Genomic DNA, 24,233 nt, shown 5'->3' with positions numbered 1-24,233 from the left:
TAACTATTTCCTCTTTACATTATGTTGTATACCGCAGAGGGCTGAATCAATGTCAGCCATGTGGCCAAAGAAAGAAGCCACTCTAATATCAAAACACTGACAACGAATTACTCTTAAAAATGAAAAAGTGCCCGAAAGTGTTTGGACCCTCAGAAAACCAAGCAATGAATATAGACAAACTGACAAATGGCTAACGAGAAGGTTTTTCCACAAAGCTTTAGTCAGGGTCGTGTTCACTAGGGCACGCAACGTTTTACAATGGAAACTTACAATTTGTGTTTTGTTCCATTTCAGTGCCTGTCAGCTGAAAGTATTGTGTCAGGGGTGATAAAGAGACAGAGAAAGAGAGAGAAATTAGTGATTGATAAAGAGAGGAAAATGACTCCTCGGAGGAAGCTGGAATATCATTAGCTCCCTGAGGGGACAATTAGAAGAGTCCGTGTTGGCGAGCAGGCCTCGGCTCATCCCTCATGGTGCGGAGAGAGAGGATGACAGCACAGCACACTCTTGGAACACGCCACAGGGAACATGCAGTCAGTCTGCTGCAGCACCAGGTATCTTCAAGACATGTAAAAATATACTGTTTTTTACCAGGTTTGTTTCATTGAGATAAAAAAATATATTTTTCAAAGGAGATCGGGACCAAGGTCCATCGAGGCTGTCTGTCAATAGGACTGTGACATCAATAGCTACAGCACAAACCTGTCTTACAATAATCGGAGTCATCTCGGAAACACAGAACAAAGATCAAGCATAATTGCATCAGAGGCTTGATGAAGTTCAGGAGGGAGACATGTTGGAAAGGGAACTCGAACCAAGAGCTGAAGCATCACGGTAGCTCCTCCAACCTCTCTGAAAGATGAGAACACGGACCTAGTATCCCCTTCTGAAAGATGAGAACACGGACCTAGTATCCCCTTCTGAAAGATGAGAACACGGACCTAGTATCCCCTTCAGAAAGATGAGAACACGGACCTAGTATCCCCTTCTGAAAGATGAGAACACGGACCTAGTATCCCCTTCTGAAAGATGAGAACACGGACCTAGTATCCCCTTCTGAAAGATGAGAACACGGACCTAGTATCCCCTTCTGAAAGATGAGAACACGGACCTAGTATCCCCTTCAGAAAGATGAGAACACGGACCTAGTATCCCCTTCTGAAAGATGAGAACACGGACCTAGTATCCCCTTCAGAAAGATGAGAACACGGACCTAGTATCCCCTTCAGAAAGATGAGAACACGGACCTAGTATCCCCTTCTGAAAGATGAGAACACGGACCTAGTATCCCCTTCAGAAAGATGAGAACACGGACCTAGTATCCCTTTCTGAAAGATGAGAACACCTGCGAAATTGTGATTTGTCCAAATGATCATTGACGTCACCAAGAAGTTCCTTGTAAATCGTGGCAACCCACAGTCTGTCTATAATACCAGTTATGTTACACGTGTCTGTCCACGAGACATCACCCTTACAGATGAAGGATCTTAATTTGTGCCAGTTTGCTACAGCAGTAAAATAATCCTGCATGAACAGGAAATGTTCATTATTATGTGGACTATAATCAATGGACATTTTTGTAGGGGTTTTTCATCACGGCAAATCAAGTCTGAAATTTCAAAGTGAAAATCACAAACAGAAGCCTTTATAAAACTCAAATACACTACAAGTTCGCATTTCCTGCTGTGCAGGGAAATTCTTATCAACAAAAGAGTGATCGAGTTAAGATCCTACATCTGTACAGCGGCGTCATGTTTCCTGCATGGGGCCTTGTAAAGTATACGGAGTGTGTGTGTGTTAACTGTCATAACATTGCTGAATTATGACCATGATCATTGATCTGTTATTGAGAAACAAATAGAGAATGAAGAGGCTTTTACATTGACCTATATGACTGATCCAATCGACTGTTATAAGTGGTTGACCTCGACCACATATAAAATCTAATCAAAATCAAATCAATTGTATTTGTCACATGCGCCGAAGACAACAAGACCTTACCGTGAAACGCTTAGTTACAAGCCCCTAACCAACAATGCAGTTTTAAGAAAAAGATGAGTTAAGAAAAAGATTTACAAAAAAAATTATAGAGCAACAATAAAATAACAATATCGAGGCTATATACAGCGGGTACCGAGTCGATGTGCAGGGGCACATTGATGGATCTGTACATATAGGTAGAGGTAAAGTAACATAGATAAAAATGGTGGGTTCAAAGTGAATAGACAGAGTAGCCATTTGGTTAGCTTTTCATGAGTTTTATGGCTTGGGGGTAGAAGCTGTTAAGAAGCCTGTTGGACTTAGACTTGGCAGGGCGGTACCGCTTGCCGTGCGGTAGCAGGCAATGACTAGGGTGGCTGTAGTGCGTTGCCGTCAGAAGCCGAGCAGTTGCCATTCCAGGTGGTGACGCAACCAGTCAGGATGTTCTCGATGGTGCAGCTGTAGAACTTTTTGAGGATCTGAGGACCCATGCCAAATCTTTTCAGTCTCCTGAGGGGGAATAGGCATTGGCTTGCCCTCTTCACGACTGTCTTGGTGTGTTTGGACCTTGACAGTTTATTGGTGATGTGGACACCAAGGAACTTGAAGCTCTCAACATGCTCCACTACAGCCCAGTCGATGAGAATAGGGGAGTGCTCTCCTTTGTCTTGATCACATTGAGGGAGAGGTTGATATCCTCTCTGACCTCCTCCCTACAGGCTGTCTCATCGTTGTCAGTGATCAGGCCTACCACTGTTGTGTCGTCGGCAAACTTAATGATGATGTTTGAGTCTTGCTTGGCAATGCAGTCATGGGTGAACAGGGAGTACAGGAGGGAGGGGTCCTGTGTTGAGGATCAGCGTAGCAGATGTGATGTTACCTAACCTTACCAACTGGGGGCGGCCCGTCAGGAAGTCCAGGATCCAGTTGTCCCAGGGTCCTTAGTAATCAGCTTTGAGGGTACTATGGTGTTGAACGCTGAGCTGTAATCAATTAACAGCCTTCTCACGTAGGTGTTCCTTTTGTCCAGGTGGGAAAGGGCAGTGTGGAGGGCAATATAGATTGCATCATCTGTGGATCTGTTGGGGCAGTATGCAAATTGGAGTGGGTCTATGGTTTCTGGGATAATGGTGTTGCTGTGAACCATGACCAGCCTTTCAAAGCACTTAATGGCTGCAGACGTGAGTGCTACAGGTCGGTAGTCATTTAGGTTGGTTACCTTTGTGTTCTTAGGCAAAGGGACTATGGTGGTCTGCTTGAAACATCTTGGTATTACAGACTCGGTCAGGGACAGGTTGAAAATGTCAGTGAAGACACTTGCCAGTTGGTCAGCGCATGCTTGGAGTACACGTCCTGGTAATCTGTCTGGCCCTGCAGCCTTGTGAATGTTGACCTGTTTAAAGTTCTTACTCACATTGACTATGGAGAGCGCGATCATACAGTCGTCCGGAACAGCTGGTGCATTGAAGTCCTTTAGTTTGTCTGGTCCACTCGTGTCACTGGGCAGCTCGCGGCTGTGCTTCCCTTTGTAGTCCGTAATAGTTTGCAAGCCCTGCCACATAAGACGAGCGTCGGAGCTGGTGCGGTAGGATTCAATCTTAGTCCTGTACTGACGCTTTGCCTGTTTGATGGTTTGTCTGAGGGCATAGCGGGATTTCTTTTTAGCGTCCGGGTTAGAGTCCTGCTCCTTGAAAGCAGCCGCTTTACCCTTTAGCTCAGTTAGGATGTTGCTTGTAATCCTTGGCTTCTGGTTAGGGTATGTATGTACGGTCACTGTGGGAGCGACGTCATCAATGCACTTATTGATGAAGCCGGTGACTGATGTGGTGTACTCATCAATGCCATCGGAAGAATCTTGAAACATATTCCAGTCAGTGCTAGCAAAACAGTCCTGTAGCTTAGCATTCGCGTCACCTGACTACTTCCGTATTGAGCGAGTCAATGGTACTTCCTGCTTTAGTTTTTGCTCGTAGGCAGGAATCAGGAGGATAGTTATGGTCAGATTTGCCAAATGAAGGGTGAGGGTGAGCTTTGTACGTGTCTCTGTGTGTTGATTAAAGGCGGTCTAGAATTTTTTTCCACTGGTTGCAACATGTAACATGCTGGTAGAAATTAGGTAAATCGGATTTGTGTTTCCCTGCATTAACCTGTTACTCCTACCCCCTACTTTTTTGAACATTCTGTTAAAAATCGCGCAACATTTCAGCGCCCTGCTGCTCATGCCAGGAATATAGTATATGCATATGATTAGTATGTGTGGATAGAAAACACTCAGACGTTTATAAAACTGGTTAAATCACGGCTGTGACTATAACAGAACGTGCGTTTCATCGAAAAGTGCAGGAAAATCTGATCACTGAAAATGGAAATATATATATCCATCCGCCACTTCAACCCATTGATAAAGGCGAACCCCAATAAATGGGGCTGAGGTTGCAATACCTACAGCTTCCACACGATGTAAACAGTCTTGTCATTTGCCTAGGCTTTGTTTCTTGGTCAAACGAAGAAGAGACAAGCCATTTCTTCCGGTCTCCGACCGGATATTTTGGTTGAGATTTACCCGGACATTATTTCCAGACAGACAGCTCAAGAATATACATCGCCTCGTGATCAAATTGGTCGCTTATTAACGTGTACTAATACCTAAAGTTGCATTACAAAAGTATTTCGAAGTGTTTTGTGAAAGTTTATCGTCTACTTTTTTAATTTTAAAAAATGACGTTACGTTATAAGACGCTATTTTTTTCCGTTTATCACACAGTCTTCATAGATCGATATCTAGGCTATATATGGACCGATTTAATCGAAAAAAAGACCCAATAGTGATTATGGGACATCTAGGAGTGCCAACAAAGAAGATGGTCAAAGGTAATGAATGTTTTATATTTTATTTGTGCGGTTTGTGTAGCGACGACTATGCTAATTATTTTGTTTACGTCCCCTGCAGGTCTTTTGGGGTGTTACATGCTATCAGATAATAGCTTCTCATGCTTTCGCCGAAAAGCATTTTAAAAATCTGACTTGTTGCCTGGATTCACAACGAGTGTAGCTTTAATTCAATACCCTGCATGTGTATTTTAATGAACGTTTGAGTTTTAACTAGTACTATTGGCATTTAGCATAGCGCATTTGCATTTCCAGATGGGACGCCTGCGTGTCAGGTAGGAGCAAGAGGTTAAAGTCTCCGGCCACTAGGAGCGCCGCCTCCAATCAGGCTTCCAATCCAAGTGTGAAAAACCTAGAGTCATTTTAAAGCTTTGGCGGCAAGAAAACCCCAAACAATATATCATAGAGGTTTATTTGTCAACCCGAAAGCGATCGAACCAAATTGTAAATTCTGTTTGTTTGGCTCTTCAATGGAAAAACAAACCGCTCAAACCCTTCCAGCGCATATTCAAAATACATTTCCTTCCTCATTCCCTCCATCCCTCACTCTCTCCCTGTCAGTGCCAAAGTCCCAGTCCCTCATGCTGTGTTGGTGGGCCCAGATCAGGTTAGGGCCACACCGGACTGGATACACCACGGCCCAAATACATCCTGGGCCAGCGACCCAGTCTCACCAGGGGCTTTGGAGCCTTATGCTAACATCGCACGGCTAACACCCTAAGCCAATAATACTTGGATCCACACTGCCCAGATTAGCTCAGTTCTGAAGCATGCCCACTACCCAAAAAACTGCCATAAACTAAATGGCACACACCAACAAGCCCTCAGGGGAGAAAAGTGGGTTGTTAGATTCAGCATGTTTCCTGTGTATTTTTCGAAATAAGAGTGTTTGCTTTGATGTGCAGACCCGATGTGAAAGGGATCACGGTGTCATTACAAGTGGTGGATAGATACAAACATATGCGCACACACACACACACATACACACACACATACACACACACACACACACACACACTGTTTGTCTGATGATAGATGAAGAGTCGGCAGATAAGCCAGTGAGTTCTTTGATTTATTGACAGGAAGCTCTGCTCCTTCATAGGGGTTATCTACAAGCCAGAGTCACTTCCTCAACAGCAATTAGTGCCTTCTCTGTTACACACACTTAAGAAGAACCAGAAAGACTGGATTTCTTCTATAGGCTTTCAACGGGAGAGCAAACAAAAATATTCTAAAAGAAGATATCTCCTCCATAGGCTTTAATGGGAGGGCAAACAAAGATATTCAAAAAAGAATGTCTCCTCCATTTAAGTTTTTAATAGGAGAGCAAACAAAGATGTTAAACAAGAAGATATCTTGTAGGCTTTCAATGAGTAGGCAAACAAAAATATTCTAAAGTAAGATATCGACTACATAGGATTTCAATGGGAGGCCAAAGAAAGATATTCCCATAAAATATATCTAACACCATCCATCATTTCACCTCAAAGGTCAGGGCTGATGGAGTGTTGACCTCTGTGTCACCCAGAAATGGCGTGACACGGAGGTGATCTTTGAGTGGATAGATCAGTGTAATGTATTCAGGACTGTCACACACTCTCACCGTCACATACTCCCTTGTAAAGCAATAAGCATGCGCATGTGCACCTGCCTTTACAACCCTACCCCTCCATTACACACACATGCATTGAGCAAAGGTGGAGAATGCCTTCCCAACAGCCCAGGACACACAGTAACCTATATATGACAGCAGCCAGGGTGTGTGTGTGTGTGTGTGTGTGTGTGTGTGTGTGTGTGTGTGTGTGTGTGTGTGTGTGTGTGTGTGTGTGTGTGTGTGTGTGTGTGTGTGTGTGTGTGTGTGTGTGTGTGTGTGTGTGTGTGTGTGTGTGTGTGTGTGTGTGTGTGTGTGTGTGTGATAAGGGGAGCAGCATCATGGGGTATATTTATCAACAGCGTGCCTCATTACAGCCCTGTCTCTCGCCACACTGCACACTGCCCTAACCCATCTGGACAAGAGGAATACCTATGTGAGAATGCTGTTCATCGACTACAGCTCGGCATTTAACACCATAGTACCCTCCAAGCTGGGTCTCGACCCCGCCCTGTGCAACTGGGTACTGGACTTCCTGACGGGCCACCCCCAGGTGGTGAGGGTAGGCAACAACATCTCCACCCCGCTGATCCTCAACACTGGGGCCCCACAAGGGTGCGTTCTGAGCCCTCTCCAGTACTCCCTGTTCACCCACGACTGCGTGGCCACGCACGCCTCCAACTCAATCATCAAGTTTGCGGACGACACAACAGTGGTAGGCTTGATTACCAACAACGACGAGACGGCCTACAGGGAGGAGGTGAGGGCCCTCGGAGTGTGGTGTCAGGAAAATAACCTCACACTCAACGTCAACAAAACTAAGGAGATGATTGTGGACTTCAGGAAACAGCAGAGGGAACACCCCCCTATCCACATCGATGGAACAGTAGTGGAGAGGGTAGTAAGTTTTAAGTTCCTCGGCATACACATCGCAGACAAACTGAATTGGTCCACCCACACAGACAGCATCGTGAAGAAGGCGCAGCAGCGCCTCTTCAACCTCAGGAGGCTGAAGAAATTTGGCTTATTACCAAAAGCACTCACAAACTTCTACAGATGCACAATCGAGAGCACCCTGTCGGGCTGTATCACCGCCTGGTACGGCAACTGCTCCGCCCACAACCGTAAGGCTCTCCAGAGGGTAGTGAGGTCTGCACAACGCATCACCGGGGGCAAACTACATGCCCTCCAGGACACCTACAACACCCGATGTCACAGGAAGGCCATAAAGATCATCAAGGACAGCAACCACCCGAGCCACTGCCTGTTCACCCCGCTATCATCCAGAAGGCGAGGTCAGTACAGGTGCATCCAAGCTGGGACCGAGAGACTGAAAAACAGCTTCTATCTCAAGGCCATCAGACTGTTAAACAGCCACCACTAACATTGACTGGCTGCTGCCAACACACTGACTCAACTCCAGCGACTTTAATAATGGGAATTGATGGGAAATGATGCAAAATATATAACTAGCCACTTTAAACAATGCTACCTAATATAATGTTCCCTACATTATTCATCTCATATGTATACGTATGTATATACTGTACTCTATATCATCTACTGCATCTTTATGTAATACATGTATCACTAGCCACTTTAACTATGCCACTATGTTTACATACTCATCTCATATGTATATACTGCACTCAATACCATCTACTGTATCTTGCCTATGCCTCTCTGTACCATCACTCATTCATATATCTTTATGTACATTTTCTTTATCCCCTTACACTTGTGTCTATAAGGTAGTAGTTTTGGAATTGTTAGCTAGATTACTTGTTGGTTATTACTGCATTGTCGGAACTAGAGGCACAAGCATTTCGCTACACTCGCACTAACATCTGCTAACCATGTGTATGTGACAAATAATATTTGATTTGATTTGATTTGCTTTGGATGCCCATTTGGTCGTTTGTCACACATCCAAGTCCACTCCCATGGTCATTCTGTGCCCCTTACACGGAACCTTACACGGAACCTTATATGGGACCTTACACAGAACCTTACACAGGACCTTATACGGGACCTTACACGGGACCTTACACAGAACCTTACACGGAACCTTACACGGGACCTTACATGGGAACTTACACGGAACCTTACACGGGACCTTACATGGAGCCTTACACGGAACCTTACATGGGACCTGGCATCCAGATAGATGAGCTTCTCTCCTAGGTCTCACACGATTTCTCTGGGATGTGGGATTGCATAGTGCTATACTACTCCTTTATGACAATGGGTAAGCACTGATGCTTGGTATGCCATGATATGAGGAATGGGCTGGCTTAGTGAGGGATATTTTTTATTCATTTATTTATTTCACCTTTATTTAACCAGGTAGGCTAGTTGAGAAGTTCTCATTTACAACTGCGACCTGGCCAAGATAAAGCAAAGCAGTGCGACACAAACAACACAGAGTTAAACATGGAATAAACAAACATACAGTCAATACCATAGAAAAAGTCTATATACAATGTGTGCAAGTGAGGTAATATATGGTGTGTCATAGGGTGTTACGATGCTTCATATGGGCGACATAAGGAAGGTTGTTTCTCAACCTTCCACTACTGAGAAATGACAGTTGATATGACAAGGGAAGGGTGTGTCTTAGTGAGGGATATGACATGCATAGCGAGTCATATGGTGCTACGATGCTACATATGAGGGACATAAGGAGCGTTGTGTTTCTTACCCTTCTGGATTCTATTTCTTTCACGTAGAGAGGGAGCAGAAACTCCGAAACACCCTCTAGCCTGATCCCCTCTTTGGTTACACGAAGATTACCCATTCCATCCTACGGGGAAATAGAGTGGAAGAAAGAGAGAGAGAGAGAGAGAGAGAGAGAGAGAGAGAGAGAGAGAGAGAGAGAGAGAGAGAGAGAGAGAGAGAGAGAGGAAAGAGAGAGAGAGGGGAAAGAGAGAGAGAGGGGAAAGAGAGAGAGAGAAAGGAGAGAGAGCGAGAGAGGGGAAAGAGAGAGAGAGAAAGGAGAGAGAAAAGAGAGAGAGAGAGAGAGAGAGGAAAGAGAGAGAGAGAGAGAGAGAGAGAGAGAGAGAGAGAGAGAGAGAGAGAGAGAGAGAGAGAGAGAGAGGAAAGAGAGAGAGGGGAAAGAGAGAGAGAGAGAGAGAAGAGAGAGAGAGAGAAAGAGAGAGAGAGAAAGAGAGAGAGAGAGAGAGAGAGAGAGAGAAGAGAGAGAGAGAGAGAGAGAGAGAGAGAGAGAGAGAGAAAGGAGAGAGAGAGAGAAAAGAGAGAGAGAGAGAGAGAGAGAGAGAGAGAGAGAGAGAGAGAGAGAGAGAGAGAGAGAGAGAGAGAGAGAGAGAGAGAAAAGAGAGAGAAAAGAGAGAGAGAGAGAGAGAGAGAGAGAGAGAGAGAAAAGAGAGAGAAAAGAGAGAGAGAGAGAGAGAGAAGAAACAAAATGGAGAGAATAAGTCCAAACAGTGAAACAGAGAAAACCAGTGTTAGTTCAGTCACCGTGAAGAACCTGTTCAGGAGAGGAGGGAGTGGAGAGAAAAACATCCAAAGGAACACAAGTTGTATTTTAATTTAATATTTGGATCATTTTCAACAACAAAGTATTGTACGTTTTCCGAGTTAGAAATGTCACATTACACATAGGCACAGATGCACACACACACACACACACACACACACACACACACACACACACACACACACACACACACACACACACACACACACACACACACACACACAGCCCCCGACAACACTTGCCCACCCCAAAGACAGAAACAAACAGGACTCAATGGGTTAAATCAGCCTGAGGACTGTTCTGTTGCTCAAACCCATGGTGATTAAGCCAGTCAAACAGGAAAACAGCTCCTCAATAAACTAACACACACCAGCCTGCAGTTCCTATAATACAAACACTATTGATGTTTGCAGGTGACTACTCATATTAGTCAGGTAGCAGTTGTAAATGAGAATTTGCTCTCAACTGACCAACCTGGTTAAATAATGGTGAAATAATGTATTTATTTTTTAAATATGAATTAAAAGGAACCAACACATTATGCAGAACTATCCAAGGGTGGAACATGCTCAGGCAGGAGTACGGCCCCCCGTCTATCGTCAACACATTATGCAGAACTATCCAAGGGTGGAACATGCTCAGACAGGAGTACGGCCCCCCCGTCTATCGTCAACACATTATGCAGAACTATCCAAGGGTGGAACATGCTCAGACAGGAGTACGGCCCCCCGTCTATCGTCAACACATTATGCAGAACTATCCAAGGGTGTAACATGCTCAGACAGGAGTACGGCCCCCCGTCTATCGTCAACACATTATGCAGAACTATCCAAGGGTGGAACATGCTCAGGCAGGAGTACGGCCCCCCGTCTATCGTCAACACATTATGCAGAACTATCCAAGGGTGTAACATGCTCAGGCAGGAGTACGGCCCCCCGTCTATCGTCAACACATTATGCAGAACTATCCAAGGGTGGAACATGCTCAGACAGGAACTATCCAAGGGTGTAACATGCTCAGACAGGAGTACGGCCCCCCGTCCCCCAGGCAAGTCTATCTATCGTCAACACATTATGCAGAACTATCCAAGGGTGTAACATGCTCAGGCAGGAGTACGGCCCCCCGTCTATCGTCAACACATTATGCAGAACTATCCAAGGGTGGAACATGCTCAGGCAGGAGTACGGCCCCCCGTCTATCGTCAACACATTATGCAGAACTATCCAAGGGTGGAACATGCTCAGACAGGAGTACGGCCCCCCCGTCTATCGTCAACACATTATGCAGAACTATCCAAGGGTGGAACATGCTCAGACAGGAGTACGGCCCCCCGTCTATCGTCAACACATTATGCAGAACTATCCAAGGGTGGAACATGCTCAGACAGGAGTACGGCCCCCCGTCTATCGTCAACACATAAAGATGATTCCTGAATCATTCAGAATGAATCATTAATGTGACGAGCCAACGCTTAGCTAAAGACCCTCGTTCTCTCGTCGAGCCCCGTCAACCCTGACAGTGTTTAGCGATGGTGGCGGCGTGCGACGGCATGGGGCCTTGATTTGACGTGGCAGGTTGTAGACATTAACGTCTCTCTCGGGCAGGTTGGTGTTCAATCTGAGGGAACACAAAAGTCAGAAAAAGAACAGGCCCCTTGGCTAGGTGCCGCAGCGCCGCTAACACACTAATGCCGTCTACCTGAGAGCCTTGCAGGTACGGAGAGAGAAAGAGAGAGAGAGCGAGTGAGTGCTACGCTAACCACATACCTAGCAGCCAAAGTCACTTCTATTAGCCTACCAGACACGTCTTATGAAATTTAAATGACATTTCTCAGTCTGATTAGCGTGGCCGTGGCGGAGCTTAGTGTCGACAGTGGTGGGAACAGCAAAGGTCTTCAGGAATCCTGGGGGGAAGCAGGCGACTTTAGGATAATGAAGACACTCCTCCGGGATGTGAATGATGGGGAATTGTGTAGTAACAGAGGCCTCGGATAATGATGTCCTTCTCTGTTATATTGGATTCCCATGTTGTGTTATAATGACATTTCCCCATCCACGTTGTGTGTGAGAGCGTGTGTGTGTGTGTGTAAGCGTGTGTGTGTGTGTGAGAGCGTGTGTGTGTGTGTGTGAGCGTGTGTGTGTGTGTGTGTGAGAGCGTGTGTGTGTGTGTGTAAGCGTGTGTGTGTGTGAGAGCGTGTATGTGTGTGTGAGAGCGTGTGTGTGTGTGTGTGAGAGCGTGTGTATGTGTGTGAGAGCGTGTGTGTGTGTGTGTGAGAGTGTGTGTGTGTGTGAGAGTGTGTGTGTGTGTGTGTGTAAGAGTGTGTGTGTGTGTGAGCGTGTGTGTGTGTGTGAGAGCGTGTGTGTGTGTGTGAGAGCGTGTGTGTGTGTGTGTGAGAGCGTGTGTGTGTGTGTGAGAGTGTGTGTGTGTGTGTGAGAGTGTGTGTGTGTGTGAGAGCGTGTGTGTGTGTGTAAGCGTGTGTGTGTGTGTGAGAGCGTGTGTGTGTGTGTGAGAGCGTGTGTGTGTGTGTGTGAGCGTGTGTGTGTGTGTGAGAGCGTGTGTGTGTGTGTGTAAGCGTGTGTGTGTGTGTGAGAGCGTGTGTGTGTGTGTGTGAGAGCGTGTGTGTGTGTGTGAGAGCGTGTGTGTGTGTGTGTGTGTGTGTAAGCGTGTGTGTGTGTGTGAGAGCGTGTGTGTGTGTGTAAGCGTGTGTGTGTGTGTGAGAGCGTGTGTGTGTGTGTGAGCGTGTGTGTGTGTGTGTGAGAGCGTGTGTGTGTGTGTGAGAGCGTGTGTGTGTGTGTGTGAGCGTGTGTGTGTGTGTGAGAGCGTGTGTGTGTGTGTGTGAGAGCGTGTGTGTGTGTGTGAGAGCGTGTGTGTGTGTGTGTGTGTAAGCGTGTGTGTGTGTGTGAGAGCGTGTGTGTGTGTGTGAGCGTGTGTATGTGTGTGAGAGCGTGTGTATGTGTGTGTAAGCGTGTGTGTGTGTGTGAGAGCGTATGTGTGTGTGTGTGAGAGCGTGTGTGTGTAAGAGTGATTATCTACATGTCTGTCTGTGTGTGTGTGACTGTGTTCTGCCGAGTCCTTCAGTAGAAGTCAAGCTGATAATGTTGTATCGCCCAGCGCAGCGAGGTTAACTGGCGGAGTCGGCCATTAGGACTCACATCCCATCCCTGGCACAAGGTTATAGTGAACAGTATAATACTCCCTCCTCCACTTGATGGATGGCCACTGAAAACATTCTCAGGGAAGGTTTTAATATTCTCTCTCGGCTGAATTTCTCACTCAACCTTCCGTGCCAACAATGTTTAGAGAGAAAAGAGAAAGAGCTGGAGGGACGTATAGAAATGAACAAATGAGGAGACATAGATACGAGTTTGTTTGTGTGTCCTCTCTGCCGGGAAAATCTTTTGACCTTTCAGCGCCAACGTAGAAGCAATGCCTTGTCAGGGTCTGAAATCAACACATTGACTTTCATCAGAGTTCTTGGAGAGCTTCTTTCCGCATCACTTCCCCTTCTGGGACGCATCCTAAACATCGTCTTGTATTAGAATGTCAGCTCACGTTGCTTCTGACCTACAATAAGAGCTATTCCACTTCTAAGGGGCTGCCGCTCCCCACACTGTAAAAAAATGACCCACGGGCTTAGTAAATATTGCAAAAGAAAATCTATGATTTTGACTTAAAATAGGTTTCTGGTTTTACTTACATTTTTGAATATAATACTTAATTTATATGTGTTGTAAAAGACTGCCATTTGCAAATACAAATCCAAGGTAATATGCTGCGAAATTTGAATTAATATTTCTAAGTAACAACCAACAACTTAAAAATATGACGTTCAAATGATCATGTTTGTGTTGGACTGACATGCTAGATCTAGTTCTGAACTTAAATTGTGCTTGGAACAGCTCAACAGACCTCGTCTTGATCTTTCTCCTCTGGAATGGCCAGGCACCAGGTAAGGACCAAATTATAACTTGGAATGTAGCTTGGATCTTATCTACACATATTTTAGACGAAATCTAGTAGTCTGTTATTTCTTCATTTTTTTCACTCAGGATGCTGACGACACCATGATCTGAGAGGACCTCGTTCAGCACGTGATGAAGGTGTTCACTGTGAAGGATCTGCAGCAGCATATAGAGCATGGGATCTGCACCAGAATGTAGAGCATGGGATCTGCACCAGAATATAGAGCATGGGATCTGCACCAGAATATAGAGCATGGGATCTGCACCAGAATATAGAGCATGGGATCTGCACCAGAATATAGAGCATGGGATCTGCACCAGAATATAGAGCATGGGATCTGCACCAGAATATAGAGCATGGGATCTGCACCAGAATATAGAGCATGGGATCTGCACCAGAATATAGAGCATGGGATCTGCATCAGAATATAGAGCATGGGATCTGCACCAGAATATAGAGCATGGGATCTGCACCAGAATATAGAGCATGGGATCTGCACTAGAATGTAGAGCACGGGATCTGCAGCAGCATATAGAGCATGGGATCTGCACCAGAATGTAGAGCACGGGATCTGCAGCAGCATATAGAGCATGGGATCTGCACCAGAATATAGAGCACGGGATCTGCAGCAGAATATAGAGCATGGGATCTGCACCAGAATATAGAGCATGGGATCTGCACCAGAATATAGAGCATGGGATCTGCACCAGAATATAGAGCATGGGATCTGCACCAGAATATAGAGCATGGGATCTGCACCAGAATATAGAGCATGGGATCTGCACCAGAATATAGAGCATGGGATCTGCACCAGAATATAGAGCATGGGATCTGCACCAGAATATAGAGCATGGGATCTGCACCAGAATATAGAGCATGGGATCTGCACCAGAATATAGAGCATGGGATCTGCACCAGAATATAGAGCATGGGATCTGCACCAGAATATAGAGCATGGGATCTGCACCAGAATATAGAGCATGGGATCTGCACCAGAATATAGAGCATGGGATCTGCACCAGAATATAGAGCATGGGATCTGCACCAGAATATAGAGTAGGGATCTGCACGGGGGATCTGCAGCAGCATATAGAGCATGGGATCTGCACCAGAATATAGAGGTCACTGGGATCTGGTCATGTAGCAGGGCATATCATGGGATCTGCACCAGAATATAGAGCATGGGATCTGCAGCAGCATGTTCCAAAACTATTCATGGAATCTGCACCAGAATATAGATCTGGGATCTGCACCAGAATATAAAGATCTGAAGTTACTTGTTTTCAGAGATATCTAAAGATATCTATGAGAACTCTCAAAGGGTCACTCAGAATGGTCTAAACCCTACTGGGATCTGAAAAGCTACCAGAATATAGAGCATGGGATCTGCTCTTTGTCAGGTGAATATAGAGCATGGGATCTGCAAAAACAGCTTTGTTTTAAAAATGACTCCAGACTAGTGGATATCTGAGATGATTTGTCAGAGCATGGGATCTGCACTGTAATATAGAGCATGGGATCTGCAGTCAGAATATAGAGAATTTGGGATTTTGTAACAAATGTGCAATATAGTTTTGAAAACCCATGTTTTGGATCTAAAACAGTATAGAATGGGATCTGAACTAGTTCATATAGAGCAAAGGATTATTAAGACAAACCGAATTAACGTTTAAAATATTGTTAATTTACGTTAAAATATAGAGCTTTGTTGTTAAAGGGAGCACAGACCACCAGAAAATTATTGCCAAACTGTACAAGATGGGATCTGCCCCAGAATACCTAAACTTTATGCAGTTGGATCTGCAATGATTTGTAGTCAGGTGCAAGCTATCTGGATGTAATTTACCTAAGGAGGCATGGGATCTGCCCAGAATATACAGATGACCAAATATGAATGTCTAAGATAACATTTATTTTATTAAAATAAAGGTGTGGAAGTTTAAAGTTGAACACTGTTCCTTCTTTTTGCATATTCCCTCGAGCAGAAATAATCATTTGTAGAATATAGATATTGGGAACTATTTGCATCAGAATATAGTTGAGTATATATTTGATCTGCAACCAGAATAAAGACATTTTACTAACCTGGGATCTGCACTGAGAAATAAAACATAGAATATTAATTATGATACTGAGATCTGCAAATTAATCGAATAATATTAGTTCTGTAACTGATTACAGAATATAACTGATTACATTAAGCATGGGTTCTGTAACTGATTATAGAGTATATCTGTAAGAATATAGAGCATGGGTTCTGTAACTGATTACAGAATATATCAAACGCATTAGTTCTGTAACAGAATACATTAGTAGCATCAAATCTGCAACAGAATTCTGTAACTGATTACATTAAGGATCTGCACCAGAATTAGTTCTGTAACTGATTACATTAAGAATCAAACGTATAACATTAGTTCTGTAACTGATTATAGAGCAAACGGATAACTTAGTTCTGTGACTGATTACATTAATATATCAAACAACATTATTCTGTAACTGATTACATTAAGTAGATCAAACGTATAACATGGGTTCTGCATTACAATATAGAGCAAACGATCTGTTCTGTAACTGAGAATATAGATCAAACGCAACATTAGATTCTGTGCATTAGAATATAGATCAAACGATCTGTTCTGTAACTGATTACAATATAGAGCATCAAACGATCTGCACAGAATTCTGTGACTGATTACATGGGATCTGCTGTAACAGAATATAGATCATGGGTTCTCTGATTACAGAATATATCAAACGCATGGGATCTGTTCTGTAACTGATTACATTAGAGCAAACGATCTGCATTAGTTCTGTAACTGATTACATGGGTATCTGCACCATAACATTAGTTCTGTAACTGATTACATCGAAGTATATCAAGGTCCATTAGTTCTGTAACTATTACCAGGGTTAACATTAGTTCATGTAACTGATTACATTATGGGCAAACTATAACATTCTGTAACTGATTACTTAAATATAAGGTATAACATTAGTTCTGTAACTGATTACAAAAGTAGATCAAACGTATAACTTGTTCTGTAATGATCTTAGGACCTCAAACCCAACATTAGTTCTGTAACTGATTACAATAAAGATCAAACGTTAACATTAGTTTGTCAGATTATATCTAAAGATATCTAGTTCTGAACTGATCAAAGGGTCACTACACATTAGTTCTGTAACTGATTACCCTAAGTAGTAAACTGAAAAGTTCTAGTTACTTAGGTGGTATAGGTGCTGATTACAGTAGATCAAACGTTTACATGTTCTGTGACTGAATTACAATAAGTAGTAAATTCAGCAAATTAATCGTACAATATTAGTTCTGTAACTGATTACAATAAGTAGATCAAACGTATAACATTAGTTCTGTAACTGATTACATTAAGTATATCAAACGTACAACATTAGTTCTGTAACTGATTACAATAAGTATATCAAACGTACAACATTAGTTCTGTAACTGATTACAATAAGTAGATCAAACGTATAACATTAGTTCTGTAACTGATTACATTAAGTAGATCAAACGTATAACATTAGTTCTGTAACTGATTACATTAAGTATATCAAACGTACAACATTAGTTCTGTAACTGATTACATTAAGTATATCAAACGTACAACATTAGTTCTGTAACTGATTACAATAAGTATATCAAACGTATAACATTAGTTCTGTAACTGATTACATTAAGTATATCAAACGTACAACATTAGTTCTGTAACTGATTACAATAAGTAGATCAAACGTACAACATTAGTTCTGTAACTGATTACAATAAGTATATCAAACGTACAACATTAGTTCTGTAACTGATTACATGAAGTATATCAAACGTACAACATTAGTTCTGTAACTGATTACATTAAGTAGATCAAACGTACAACATTAGTTCTGGGACCTGAAGGACTTAAGCAGGTCAATAAATTATAATTATATTCTGAACCTGATAAAACTTTTACCTGATAAAAGTTTAAAATCCAGTTAGTTGTTTGCATTTCATATATTTGAGTGTGTAATACACTAAAAGTGAAGTATATTATACTTAAAAGATCCTCCTTGTTGGATTTACTTAAAAAGCTGATGCAAATAGTTACCTACATTTTTTAAAGTGAAAGGGGCACAATATGTTTTACAGTGCAATGATTGGGATGAGAGAAAAGCTGTTCTGCTCTAGGACTGGAATACAAAACCTTCCCACAAACACACAACAAGAGAGACACACACTGGAGTTTATTGGGATGAATCAAATCCCCTTGCACTCGCCAGTGCACACATGCAGTCTCTCTCTCTCTCTCTCTCTCTCTCTCTCTCTCTCTCTCTCTCTTTCTATCTCTCTATCTCTCTCTCAAAATGACGGGTAACCTCTAGAGGTCCAGGGGAAACCGTACTGAAGCCAAGGCATAATTTCAGTACCTAACTTAAAGCTCCTGAAAGCCTGCATGGTCCCCTTGCGGCTGGGCCTTAGGAAGCTTTGGATGGCCCTCCCAGAATGGTCCCCTTGCGGCTGGGCCTTGGGAAGCTTTGGATGGCCCTCCCAGAATGCTTATCTAACGCAGCACATTTCATTACAGGACTATTTCAAATAAAGCCAGATAGTCTATGAGAGAAGACAGGAAGCGTTATTAGTTCTCTTACATTTTCCCTCTCGAGTCCCCAGTGTCTTCAATATGTGGACCAAGTTTTATTACAGTCTCATGTCATACACGTAATGAAAGTACAAAGGCTGAAAACTTCTCATTAATTCACCTATATTGTATATTGATCGATCCTATTCGGCCCTCAACTCTGGATCTTGAAGTCAATTCCACTGCAATTTTTCAATGTTCCTCTCTAATCAGGGACTGATTTAGACCTGGGACACCAGGTGGGGGCAATGAATTATCAGAACAGAAAAGCAGCAGGCTCCAGACCTCGTAGGGTAAGAGTGTACCCTCTACTATATTGTACGTAGGTGAATAAACTCAACTATGCCTCGGCTTCAGTACGGTTTCCACTGGACCTTTACAGGCCATCAGTCATACACTCAGTAGGAGCGAACCATGTTGGTGAATGGGGTGGTGTACCTAATAAACTGTATATAGTAATAAACTGTATATAGGTGAATAAATTAGCTCTAACCAAATCAAATTTCAAATAAAATGTATTTATATAGCCCTTCTTACATCAGCTGATATCTCAAAGTGCTGTACAGAAATTATAAATGAAATCAACGTCATTAAGTTGAATCTATTCCATTATAAATTAAATAAACTTAATTAAGTTGAATCTATTCCATTATAAATTAAATAAACTTAATTAAGTTGAATCTATTCCATTATAAATTAAATAAACTTAATTAAGTTGAATCTATTCCATTAAAAATTAAATCAACATCATTAAGTTGAATATATTACATTATAAATTAAATAAACTTAATTAAGTTGAATCTATTCCATTATAAATTAAATCAACGTCATTAAGTTGAATCTATTCCATTATAAATTAAATCAACGTCATTAAGTTGAATCTATTCCATTATAAATTAAATAAACTTAATTAAGTTGAATCTATTCCATTAAAAATTAAATAAACTTAATTAAGTTGAATCTATTCCATTATAAATTAAATAAACTTAATTAAGTTGAATCTATTCCATTATAAATTAAATACACTTAATTAAGTTGAATCTATTACATTATAAATTAAATAAACTTAATTAAGTTGAATCTATTACATATAAATTAAATAAACTTAATTAAGTTGAATCTATTCCATTATAAATTAAATAAACTTAATTAAGTTGAATCTATTACATATAAATTAAATAAACTTAATTAAGTTGAATCTATTCCATTATAAATTAAATAAACTTTATTAAGTTGAATCTATTCCATTATAAATTAAATAAACTTAATTAAGTTGAATCTATTACATATAAATTAAATAAACTTAATTAAGTTGAATCTATTACATTATAAATTAAATAAACTTAATTAAGTTGAATCTATTACATTATAAATTAAATAAACTTAATTAAGTTGAATCTGTTCCATTATAAATTAAATCAACATCATTAAGTTGAATATATTACATTATAAATTAAATAAACTTAATTAAGTTGAATCTATTACATTATAAATTAAATAAACTTAATTAAGTTTAATCTATTAGTACCAAATGTTTTGTCACTTGCTTGGTAGAAGTGTGAATGCTTTCACTAAGAGTGAAATGCTTACTAATGGGACGTGCTCCCAACAATGCAGAAATAGAAAAGGTAGAAAAGTAAGACTCCTAATAATAAAAGTAATAATAGATCCACAATGAGTAACGATATATACACTATATATACACGGATTTTTAATTAATTTATTTGCAAATTATGGTGGAAAATAAGTATTTCTGACACTCACAGACCTGTAACTTCTTCTTTCAGAGGCTCCTCTGTCCTCCACTCGTTACCTGTTTTAATGGCACCTGTTTGAACTTGTTATCAGTATAAAAGACACCTGTCCACAATTGGTGGCTGACTAAATACTTTTTTGCCCCACTGTATATTTTCTCATTCATACTCCACCACCTGTTAAACTATATATTTGCAGAACATGTTTTCAAATGCTAACAGACTGTTTCCAAAAACTGTTAAAAACACATTCAAAACAGAATGACGGCAAATGTCGTGCATTTCTGCAGTAAGCAGATTGAAACATATAGAACACCTCAGCAGAATAATTCTAAACACACCTGATTGCAGTTTCCAAACAGACAAAAGAGGACGACATCAGAATGATTTATTTTGGAAACATGGATCAAGGAAGACAGGTTGGTGGGGATAGAAGAGTGGCAGGGAGAGGGAGACAGGTTGGTGGGGATAGAAGAGTGTCAGGGAGAGGGAGACAGGTTGGTGGGGATAGAAGAGTGGCAGGGAGAGGGAGACAGGTTGGTGGGGATAGAAGAGTGGCAGGGAGAGGGAGACAGGTTGGTGGGGAAAGAAGAGTGGCAGGGAGAGGAGACAGGTTGGTGGGGATAGAAGAGTGGCAGGGAGGGAGACAGGTTGGTGGGGATAGAAGAGTGGCAGGTTGGTGGGGATAGAAGAGTGGCAGGGAGAGGGAGACAGGTTGGTGGGGATAGAAGAGTGGCAGGGAGAGGAAGACAGGTTGGTGGGGAAAGAAGAGTGTCAGGGAGAGGAAGACAGGTTGGTGGGGATAGAAGAGTGGCAGGGAGAGGGAGACAGGTTGGTGGGGATAGAAGAGTGGCAGGGAGATGGAGACAGGTTGGTGGGGAAAGAAGAGTGGCAGGGAGAGGGAGACAGGTTGGTGAGGAAAGAAGAGTGGCAGGGAGAGGGAGACAGGTTGGTGGGGATAGAAGAGTGGCAGGGAGATGGAGACAGGTTGGTGGGGAAAGAAGAGTGGCAGGGAGAGGGAGACAGGTTGATGAGGAAAGAAGAGTGGCAGGGAGAGGGAGACAGGTTGGTGGGGAAAGAAGAGTGGCAGGGAGAGGGAGACAGGTTGGTGGGGATAGAAGAGTGGCAAGAGGGAGACAGGTTGGTGGGGATGAAGAGTGGCAGGGAGATGGAGACAGGTTGGTGGGGAAAGAAGAGTGGCAGGGAGAGGGAGACAGGTTGGTGAGGAAAGAAGAGTGGCAGGGAGAGGGAGACAGGTTGGTGGGGAAAGAAGAGTGGCAAGGAGAGGGAGACAGGTTGGTGAGGAAAGAAGAGTGGCAGGGAGAGGGAGACAGGTTGGTGGGGATAGAAGAGTGGCAGGGAGATGGAGACAGGTTGGTGGGGAAAGAAGAGTGGCAGGGAGTGGGAGACAGGTTGGTGAGGAAAGAAGAGTGGCAGGGAGAGGGAGACAGGTTGGTGGGGATAGAAAAGTTGCAGGGAGAGGGAGACAGGTTGGTGGGGATAGAAGAGTGGCAGGGAGAGGGAGACAGGTTGGTGGGGATAGAAGAGTGGCAGGGAGATGGAGACAGGTTGGTGGGGAAAGAAGAGTGGCAGGGAGAGGGAGACAGGTTGGTGAGGAAAGAAGATTGGCAGGGAGAGGGAGACAGGTTGGTTTGTGGCAGGGAGATGGAGACAGGTTGGTGGGGAAAGAAGAGTGGCAGGGAGAGGGAGACAGGTTGGTGAGGAAAGAAGAGTGGCAGGGAGAGCAGAAGGTTGGTGGGGATCAAGAGTGGCAGGGAGAGGGAGACATTGGTTGACAGGGAGAGGGATGGGGAACAAGAGTGGCAGGGAGAGGGAGACAGGTTGGTGGGGAAAGAAGAGTGGCAGGGAGAGGGAGACTTGGTGGGAAAGAAGAGTGGCAGGGAGAGGGAGACAGGTTGGTGGGGATGAAGAGTGGCAGGGAGAGGGAGACAGGTTGGTGGGGAGAACAACAAGACAGGTTGGTATCACTGTTGGGAATGTGAATACGGACAGGTTGGTGACAAAACAATATCACTGTTGGGAATGTGAAGAGGGTACAGGTTGGTGGGGCACAACAACAATATCACTGTTGGGGGAATGTGGGGATACGAGTGGCAGGGACAAGACAGGTTGGTGGGGACAATATCACTGTTGGGAATGTGAATAGGGAGACAGGTTGGTGGGGAGCACAACAACAATATCACTGTTGGGAGACAGGTTGGTGAATACGAGTGGCAGGGAGAGGGAGACAACAATATCACTGAGAGGGAGACAGGTTGGTGGGGATAGACGAGTGGCAGGGAGAGGGAGACAGGTTGGTGGGGATAAAGATCACTGTTGGGAATTGGTGGGGAAAGAAGGTGGCAGGGAGAGGGAGACAATATCACTGTTGGGAGACAGGTGGTGGGGAAAGAAGAGTCAGGGAGAGGGAGACAGGTTGGTGGGGATAGAAGATGGCAGGGAGACAGGTTGGTGAATAAGAGTGTCAGGGAGAGGGAGACAGGTTGGTGGGGATAGAAGATCACTGAGAGGGAGACAGGTTGGTGGGGATAGATAGGGAGAGGGAGACAGGTTGGTGGGGATAGAAGAGTGGCAGGGAGAGGGAGACAGGGAGAGGAGAGACAGGTTGGTGGGGATAGAAGAGTGGCAAGATCACTGGTTGGGAATGTGAATACAGGTCAGCACAAAAGAAGAGTGGCAACAATATCAGGGTTGGGAATTGGTGGGGATAGAAGAGTGGCAGGGAGAGGGAGACAGGTTGGTGGGGAAATAAGAGTGGCTGGGAGAGGAACAGGTTGGTGGGGAAAGAAGAGTCAGGGAGAGCAGACAGGTTGGTGAGGAAAGATCACTGTTGGTGGGGATGTGAATGACAGGTCAGCACAACAACAATATCACTGTTGGGAATGTGAATAGGGAGACAGGTCAGCACAGGGAGAGACAATATCAAGAGTGGCAGGAGAGGGAGACAGGTTGGTGGGGAAAGAAGAGTGGCAGGGAGAGGGAGACAGGTTGGTGGGGATATCACTGTTGGGAATGGTGAATAAGAGTGGCAGGGAGAGGGAGACAGGTTGGTGGGGATATCACTGGTGTGGAAAGAAGAATGTGGCAGGGAGAGGGAGACAGGTTGGTGGGGAAAGAAGAGTGGCAGGGAGAGGGAGACAGGTTGGTGGGGAACGACAATATCACTGTTGGGAATGGTGGGGAAAGAAGAGTCAGGGAGAGGGAGACAGGTTGGTGGGGATCAAGTGTGGCAGGGAAGGGAGACAGGTTGGTGGGGAAAGAAGAGTGGCAGGGAGAGGGAGACACTGTTGGGAATGTGAATACAGGTCAGAAGAACAGGGAATATCAGGTGTTGGGAATGAAGAGTGGCAGGGAGAGGGAGACAGGTTGGTGGGGAGAACAACGACAATATCACTGTTGGGAATGTGAATAAGAGTCAGCACAACAGACAATATCACTGTTGGGAATGTGAATACGAGTGGTCAGCACAACAACAATATCACTGTTGGGAATGTCTCTCTTTGAATACGGTTTAAGGGTGCTACCAAATCTGCAGCGTTCAACAGTTTCATCAATAGTATGAATTTCCCAGTGAGATGTGCATCCTTCAATGATAATTGAACTACATATTACAGTACAATACATACAGTATGTTCACATTTTTACATGTACTAATATTTTGAAATATATTGATTGGTTTGTGTTTTTCAGTGGGTCCAAATGTTGCCTCCCACAGGAGGGAGAGGCAGAATATTATCAGATGTGCAGTAAAATTGCCATTGTTGACATGCTAATTGGCAACAATGCAATTAAACTGTGGGAAACTCGGGACAGACTGCTGGCAGACAATTTCACTTTTGGGAATGTGAATACGGTCAGCACAACAACAATATCACTGTTGGGAATGTGAATACGGTCAGCAC

At 43.4% G+C, this 24,233-nt stretch overlaps 1 protein-coding gene across 2 annotated transcripts in view; it reads right to left on the bottom strand.

Moving 5' to 3' along the window:
• LOC127923913 (zeta-sarcoglycan) overlaps nt 1-24,233 on the bottom strand; it is a 369,996-nt gene that overhangs the window by 84,484 nt on the left and 261,279 nt on the right. For both annotated transcript variants that reach the window (XM_052508121.1, XM_052508122.1), the window contains exon 3: nt 9,162-9,263. In XM_052508121.1, coding sequence (XP_052364081.1) covers nt 9,162-9,263 — 102 coding nt within the window. The remainder of the gene's footprint in view (nt 1-9,161; nt 9,264-24,233) is intronic.

Source organism: Oncorhynchus keta, unplaced genomic scaffold (assembly GCF_023373465.1).
Source record: "Oncorhynchus keta strain PuntledgeMale-10-30-2019 unplaced genomic scaffold, Oket_V2 Un_contig_3376_pilon_pilon, whole genome shotgun sequence".
NCBI lineage: Eukaryota > Metazoa > Chordata > Actinopteri > Salmoniformes > Salmonidae > Oncorhynchus > Oncorhynchus keta.
Note: the sequence above shows the minus strand (reverse complement) of the source record. Positions and strands in the feature narration are given on the sequence as shown.